The sequence below is a fragment of the Macrobrachium nipponense genome, chromosome 43, assembly GCF_015104395.2.
Source record: "Macrobrachium nipponense isolate FS-2020 chromosome 43, ASM1510439v2, whole genome shotgun sequence".
In the NCBI taxonomy this organism is placed as follows: Eukaryota; Metazoa; Arthropoda; class Malacostraca; order Decapoda; family Palaemonidae; genus Macrobrachium; species Macrobrachium nipponense.
Genome location: NC_061104.1, coordinates 40027934 through 40036349, shown reverse-complemented (window position 1 = coordinate 40036349; position 8416 = coordinate 40027934). Strand labels below are relative to the sequence as shown.

General features: G+C 38.8%; 1 protein-coding gene across 1 annotated transcript; it reads right to left on the bottom strand.

The window, feature by feature from the left end:
- Positions 1-2079: 2079 nt before the first annotated feature.
- LOC135213687 (tubulin beta-1 chain-like) lies at positions 2080-7626 on the bottom strand. The gene is made up of 4 exons (XM_064247776.1): positions 7469-7626; positions 3789-4020; positions 3413-3657; positions 2080-3151 (listed from the first exon to the last, which is right to left on the bottom strand). The coding sequence occupies exons 1-4, from the start codon at positions 7523-7525 to the stop codon at positions 2330-2332; spliced, it is 1356 nt and encodes a 451-aa protein (XP_064103846.1). The 5' UTR covers positions 7526-7626; the 3' UTR covers positions 2080-2329.
- Positions 7627-8416: the final 790 nt, after the last annotated feature.

Genomic DNA, 8416 nt, shown 5'->3' with positions numbered 1-8416 from the left:
GCAGTTATGCCTAGGATCATCAAAGGATGGTCTCTTATTTGTCAATTTTTCATAACCCGTATTTAACAGATCTTTCTCGCCCTTTCCCTTCCGAGAACAACCAGATTTGCTGAATAGCAGCCCAAAAATGCAGTAAATTTACCTCATTGTCAAACTTCAGTTTCAAAAGTAATTTCATCCATTGCACTGTGGAAGTCTCCCTGGGGATGTCATGCAGTTGGAACTTCAAAGTTTAAGCAAAAATGCAACGCAACAATGCAATTCTACCCTGATACGACTCTTTCCTTGCATTTTAATACCTTTTTACCTATTTATTTTTCTTCTTTAGTGTATACTATTTTTCTCTATACCTCCTCTTACTGAATAAACACCTAGCCCAACTAATAGAAAACTATGTAATTCATTTACTTTTTATCTTAAGTTTCAATTACTACCCATCTTAATGCTATTGACCAATCCACTTAATTTATAATCTTTCAGCTTTGATTATACCTACCATCTTCTCATATATTCCATTGCTCCAAGGAGATTCAGATGCTGTGACCAATACTTAAAATGTTTCCTCTGTCACACTTAAAATTTTGAAATTCTTGCCCCTTGTCCAACATTTCAGGTGCTCCAAATATTGCAACCACCCATCAAAAAGTGTCTTAAGTTACTGGTTTAACTTTTATCCAGAGAGCCTGACAATACCTCATTGCCTTATCTACCCCTACCAAATACTTTTTCTGTTTCCCACATCCATTCATACAACTTTGGGTTGTTAGCATATCCACGGACAGCAGTTACCCTCCTATTCAAGTACCCAGTTGATCTTAACAAAGGCTAGCGCGTGCAATGAACAATACCTCTTGCCAAGAATATTTAAATACGTGGATAAGGTGTGAAGCGCCGTTCTTACTGACAGCACACATTAACAAGAAAGTTGGCCATCCGCAGATATGCACTCACTCCTCAACTTTAAATTTCCTTTCCACCACAGTATCAATTTTCCTACCTTCCTACTCAAAATTGGTATTCTTAGGTAAACCATCTTTAACTTCACCCCCTCTTTTTAACACTAAATTTATAATCATAGCTAAGCTACCCTCATCTGTCCTAGTTTCTAGTCATCTGCCTATTGAGGGCATTAGTTTTATTCACATTTGTAAATATACTAAGGGTTTCCCAAAAGTATTTCCCAAGAAATTCCACATTACCAAGAAATGAATGAAAAAGTACTCTAAGTGTAATAGTCTTATGTTTGTATGGTGTTTTTACGTTGCATTGAACCAGTGGTTATTGAGCAACGGGACCAACAGCTTTATGTGACTTCCAAACCACGTCAAGAGAACTTCTACACCAGAAATTCACATCTCTCGCTCCTCAATGGATGGCCAAGAATTGAACCTACGACCGCCGAGGTGAGAAGCAAACACCAAACCAACCACGCCACTGAGGTGCGTAATAGTCTTATGAAATCAATGGTGGTCAACATAAATCCTATACAAATACCAATTTTAAAAATGTTTACAAGGAATTCTTTTATCAAATACTGTAGGTCTTAAGATGCTATTTTACAATGCGCTCTCAATCGAACCACATGCTCTTTGAGCAATTATTTTCTCAAGCTTACTGCTGTCAAAAACACCCAAATTTTTCACACAAAATATTGGAATTTCTTCCAATATTACAAAATTTTCTAAATACTACAAGTTAAGATTTTGTGCTAAACAAACTTATATTGGGGTTGAAAAATTAACGAATATAGCAGAAGGAATATACTGTACTTCCCAACTAGTTAAAAGACTTTAGTCCCACTCAATCTCAAATTCTTTGCTAGCAACTACTTTCCAAACTATCCTCCACCTTTGAAATACTATGCTGGATACTTTACTGTACAAGTTTTCTTTACACTTACGGATTAATATGCCTCAACATCACGCATCAGTACTGTCCAAGTTTATCTATCACAAATCCTGTACCAAGCCATTCACTTTTAACAAGACTTCATAAACGGTAAAACTTATATCCAAAAAGTTTCATACCTGAATAGGAAAAAAGATAAGAACATACAGGTCATGGTAATAAAACTATATAAAAGAGGTGCTTTTTATTATAAAAAATAGAAAAAATAAACATTTCATTCATGGAGAGCCGGTGCTCTTACGAAAGAAATGCCTTTTATGAAATAGGAAAAAAATCTGATCCATGGAACATAGTTACTATGATAAATGCAATATTTCAAAGTAAATACTGTACTGTACTCTTTTTCAACTTCAAATTAACAAAGGAATGAAAATTTTTAAGATAGAAAGACTATGGAAGAACTACCTGGAATTAATCAGGCTTATGCATATTCTCCTTCTACTTCTCCCTCCTCTTCAAATTCAGCTTCGTCATCAGCTGTAGCTTCTTGGTACTGTTGGTATTCTGACACCAAATCATTCATGTTGGACTCTGCTTCAGTGAATTCCATCTCATCCATACCTTCCCCAGTGTACCAATGCAAGAAAGCTTTCCTGCGGAACATAGCAGTGAATTGTTCCCCAACTCTCTTGAAGAGTTCTTGGATAGCAGTGGAATTTCCAATGAACGTGGAAGCCATCTTGATTCCACGTGGTGGAATATCACACACAGCAGTCTTGACATTATTGGGAATCCATTCCACAAAGAATGAAGAATTTTTATTTTGAATGTTGAACATCTGCTCATCCACTTCTTTCATAGACATCCTACCACGGAAAATGGCAGCAACAGTGAGATATCTGCCATGCCTTGGGTCACAGGCAGCCATCATGTTCTTGGCATCAAACATCTGTTGGCTAAGTTCAGGTACAGTTAAAGCCCGGTACTGCTGTGCCCCACGGGCAGTTAGAGGAGCAAATCCTGGCATGAAGAAATGGAGTCGGGGGAAGGGTACCATGTTTACAGCCAGTTTTCTGAGATCAGCATTCAACTGGCCAGGGAACCTCAAGCAAGTGGTAACACCAGACATTGTAAGAGAAACCAGATGATTCAAGTCTCCATAAGTTGGATTCTGCAGTTTCAGTGTTCGGAAGCATATGTCATAAAGGGCCTCGTTGTCAATACAGTAAGTTTCATCAGTATTTTCAACAAGCTGGTGAATGGACAGGGTGGCGTTGTAAGGTTCCACAACAGTATCAGATACCTGAAAGAATAGAAAACACCATACTGCTCAAGTTTTCAGCAGAGCCATTTATATCGAAAGTAAAACCTGCATTAAACATCCTTAAATACAGAAAATATATATATAAAATTAAAAAAGGGTGCATTAATTCTTAAATACAGAAAATATATCAATTAAGTTTCAAACCTTCCCAAACACACTTAATCTCAATTAAAACTGACCACACAACTCTTAAAATGCTTGGGGGGTCATCTTTAATACAAACTTGAAAATGCAACTTACCTTTGGGGATGGCACAACAGAGAAGGTGTTCATAATACGGTCAGGAAATTCTTCACGCACTTTGGATACCAGCAAAGTCCCCATGCCAGACCCAGTGCCACCACCAAGGGAATGCGTCAACTGGAAGCCTTGTAAACAGTCACACTTCTCAGCATCCTTACGCACTACGTCAAGAACACTGTCTACGAGCTCGGCACCTTCAGTATAGTGACCTTTGGCCCAGTTATTACCAGCTCCACTCTGACCTGAAAATTCACGCCATTAACTATTAGATCAGTTTCTTACACACCCAAACTGAGCTTCTAACATCTGGAAAATTTATTACACATACTGTAATTCAATACCCAAGATCTTCCTATTCAAATAAAGTACTCACCAAAAACAAAGCTATCTGGTCTGAAGAGAGATCCTAGAGGTCCAGCTCTTACGGAATCCATTGTGCCAGGCTCCAAGTCCACCAATATGCATCTGGGGACGTATTTTCCCTGGTTGCCTTCATTGTAGTACACATTGATTCTCTCCAGCTGGAGATCCTGAAGATCTTTGTCAGTTCCAGTGTACTCTCCAGTTGGCTCGATACCATGCTCATCACTGATAATTTCCCAGAACTGCAACAAAAGGCCAAGGTTAGTAACATTGACAACAACCTCAAAATCAGGCAAAAGAATGGCCCCCCTCCACTACTGGTAATTGGGCAACGCTACAAACACAAAGGTTGGTGGACTAGACACCATCTTTTACTGGTATAGTATTTGGAATGTTACTTTAGCTCAAATTCACCTTGTTCAGAAAAGCATCTGCTGCCCTAATTGGTGGTAGTTTAAGTAGCAAATGCCTTTCAATTACAAGATTGGAATTTCACCCTTCACTAATGTTAAATATTAAATTTCAATAAAAAATGAAGTTAATAATTCTCTGAATATAAAAAAAACACAGCAATCTTTAAATAAGACAAAATGTGTGTAACTTTAGTTTAAGACATTAAAAACAAATGAACCAGACTTTTGTACAGCAACAACAGTATCCTGGAAAATTGTGGTAAGAAGCATAACCAAACATTTTGTTAATGAAAGTGAGCTTTGTGGCTGGAGCCCAAAATATTTAAAGCCCTACTTGTTCCTCAGAAATTTTGACTAGTACCTCCGTGGTAACTGACTGACTGATAAAATCTCTATATGCAGTTCATAAAGTAATTTACAGTTTCCTGTCCATAATACAGCATTTCCAGTTTCCTCCAACTTATCCTTCCTTATAAAATTATAATAAAAGCTTAAAAACATTTCTGAAATAATTTGTATACAGGGTAAATGACCAAGTGGCAACATAGCAACCATCGATCCCAGAATGCAGCCACCTTCCCGAAAAAGTACTTTAATTCACTGCCATGGGCATCAGTCAAGAGTTGTGGCCCATTCTAGTAGCTGACAGACCTCCACTCCTCTCGAAGCAAGTGTTTTCTCCTAAATTACGAAATGGCATAATTCAAGTGCTTTTAAGGGAAGTGGCTGCGTTCCGGGATCAGTGGCTGCTAAGTCACTGCTCTGTCATTTGCCCTAACATGGCTAACTAGACTGAAAACTAAACTTTTTGAGGGGGTAAACTTGGTAAAACTTTGGAATCACACACACAAAAAAAAAATTTACTTAAAGAGGTTCCCTAGGGTAAATGACCAAGCGGCCACATAGCAGCCACCTCTCGGAACGCGGCCACAACCCCAAAAAAGTGCTCTAATTATGCCATTACTTGGTAATTTAAGAGAAAACATTGTTTGTTTGTTTGTATGGTGTTTTTACGTTGCATGGAACCAGTGGTTATTCAGCAACGGGACCAATGGCTTTACGTGACTTCCAGACCACGTCGAGAGTGAACTATCACCAGAAATACACATCTCTCACTCCTCAATGGAATAATTTTGAGAGTAGCATAGAGGTCTCTATGCACTGCCTGAATAGGCCACAACTCTAGACTGATGCTCATGGCAGCAAATTAAGAGCACTTTTTCAGGAATGTGGCCGCATACTGGGATCGGTGGCCGCTAGCTATGTCACCGCTCGGCCATTTACTCTAGGTACCTACATGGATAAGTTGACCAAGTACTAGAACCAATCACTTTAGCACAATGTTTAATACCAGTAGACTCTGCGGAATGGGTTGTTACCATACAACGTGTTCAAACCCACCTTCATAGACAGTACTTTAGCACATCCTGACACCGGAGATGGGCACGTCAAGAGTCATAGGTCGTGGGAGCAACACCTCGAGACATGAGACTCATGACTGATGCCCATCCCCGGTGTCATGACGTGTTAAAGTACTTTTCCTAAAGGTGGGTCTGAACACTGCTAAGGTGGCCGCAGCTTGTCCAATTGGTTTACCCTATGCATTGCCTATTAAGTTAAGGCACCTTAAGAGTACCAGTAAAAAACAAATATTGAGTTGGGGTACTAAGAGTAAAATACCCTGCAAGACGTGCATAAGGCATGCCAAGGGTCATTATTTTAAAGAGGTAAATGTACCTATGTACTCTTGGCAAATATAGCAGCCAATATACACTTCCTTGCCAAACTGCCTATTGGCTATGTCCACTTCACATACAACCTAATTCATGGGTACCTACGGACTACACCTATTTGAATAAAGCAGAACAACGCAGGGGAAAAAAGCAATTTATCTGCTTACAGCAGTATAAAAAAAAAAAGCTATTTCTCCCCCCCCACCCGCCCTTTTCCTTTACATTCTCTGCTTCGCAGATAAACTGCTCATTTTTTTCATTAGTTTTCCATCATTCAATGAATATGGTAATTGTGCTGCTCTTGACGTAAAGTAGTGAATTTGGACCCTAAACTGTAGGATTACGAAAGTTTAGCGATGTAAACTATATCACAGAGGTGGCCATATTCAGATTAAAGATATTTGAACTCTAGGGGCAAAATCACTGTAAGCAGGCGATTAGCTAATTAACTGCTTACCGCTAATCACCTCCAAAGTTCCACCAGGATAGGAAAAGGATTCTACTCCGGGTAATTAGCGTGGTTCAAGTTGTAAATCTTAGTAGGAAGCCCTAAATTGTTTCATTATCCAGTACGCAGGCGACAAATCATCCTATATACTGTAAAGGCTTTAATAAAGAGCCTGAGTAACAATAGACGGGATGCATATATTAACAATAGACTGGATTTATAACAACATTAGACGATATATAGTAAATCAAGACAAGTAAAAACTGGTTGGCTTTCACAATGTCACAAACTATGGCTTTAATGAATCAAATCAAAATAGACTACGGCTTCAAAAGTAGCAAATAAAAACTGTACGGCTTTAAATAATCACGAGAAAACCAAAATAAAAAGTCACGCTTAAAGTTAAAATGTTCGGTTACGCTTCGCGAACTCGATCGAACAAAGACAAGAGCCGGCGCCCTGTACCTAATAGGGCGGGAAAGATCACATGGGCGGCTTGACCTACTCCTCCTGTAGGACTCTCTCCAAGATTCCTGAAAGATTAAGTGTATATTATTTAGTTCCCTACAACTTTAGTGATAAATAACTAAAAGGACGTCGGAGTTGTGTTAGAATACTTCGGGAAATTTCGAAACTGTCAAAAATTTTGACAACCGGCTGGCTACAACGTCCGAATCAACAGGTGGTTCCGCCTTTGCCCGCTTAGTTTAAATATCTCGAGAAAAACTTTAGAAATTTACGTAAATATTGCATTTACGGTTAAATAATTAGGAGACCGTTTTTGGACAAAACTAGCAATGCCGACGTCAAACTTGGGTGAGCGAATCAACAGGTGGTTACGCCTTCCCCGCCAAGTTTAAAATTTTGAGAAAACCTTTAGAAATTTACGTCAATATTGTGATATTTACGAAAAAATAATTAGTTTTAGGACAAACTCCAGCAATGGATCGAAAGCCATAACGGAAACCCGCCCACCGCAGACTGCTTCTGCACCGATCTGTCACACATCACTTCTCGTCCCTTAACCTTTTTTTTTTGTTATTTAAATCATAAAATTAAGTAAATAATCCAGACGTCATTTCACACCCATACTCACTTTAGTCCCGATCTGGTTGCCGCACTGACCAGTCTGTATGTGGACGATTTCGCGCATGGTGACGAAGAAGGGCAAGACGGCGCAGGAGGAGCTCTGCTCTCAACGGTTTCTCAACGGTCTCTGAGGCGGCGGCGGCGGCGGGGCCGTTTTCACACCGCTCGGAATTTTGAAGGAGTAGCAACTGAGTTGCCAGATGTGGCTGTTTTTCGAAGCATAATGACGCGACAATATACACAAATATCGTCATTCTTTTATACAAATTAAATCATATATGCTTTTTATATTTTACTAACTTACTTATCACACTTTATATGTTGGTTTCATGGCTGGAATATACATGCAAAATTTAACGTCTGGACAGACGATCTCGATGACGTCACACCAAGAGCGGACTACTTTGCATTAGGATTTATAAATATTTTATGATAGATTTCCTCTTATACAACAAGAAAATATCGGTATGATATCTACAATTTTATTTTAGAGTTGCAATAGCAAAAGTTCATCCCTTAATATCCAAATACCGGCATAAGTTTCCATCTGAGTTTCCTCTTTTTTTTTTTTCTTTTTGTTTGTTGATATTTGAATTTCATCATCACAGATCTCGCCTCCTTTCCCCTATTACAACACGAACCATATGGTTAATAAAAACATCCATAGAAGCATCTGATTTCGTAGATTAAATGCTGGATCAGATAATTATTCTCCGGGGTGTTTTAAACAGCATTCAAAAGAAAGTTGAGAGCAACCTGTAAATGCCGATGAAGCCCGTCAAATGACGCCGTGCATGTCAACAATTTTTTGATGTGCTAACTTTCCTTTCAGATCGCCATATGGCGAATAAACTCGGGTTAGTTATAACCATGAGTCTCGAAAATTAGTTACAGTAATATGAAAAGCCCTATGTTATTGGAAATATGTCAAACCGTAGTATGCACAACGAAAATT

Bases quoted from the DNA above. Each gene is read 5' to 3' on its own strand.
- LOC135213687 (XM_064247776.1), bottom strand. From the start codon at position 7,525: ATGCGCGAAATCGTCCACATACAGACTGGTCAGTGCGGCAACCAGATC. The intron at 4,021-7,468 runs GTGAGTATGGGT...CTTTTGTTGCAG, and splicing joins GCAACCAGATCGGGACTAAA to TTCTGGGAAATTATCAGTGA. The intron at 3,658-3,788 runs GTGAGTACTTTA...GTGAATTTTCAG, and splicing joins ACCAGATAGCTTTGTTTTTG to GTCAGAGTGGAGCTGGTAAT.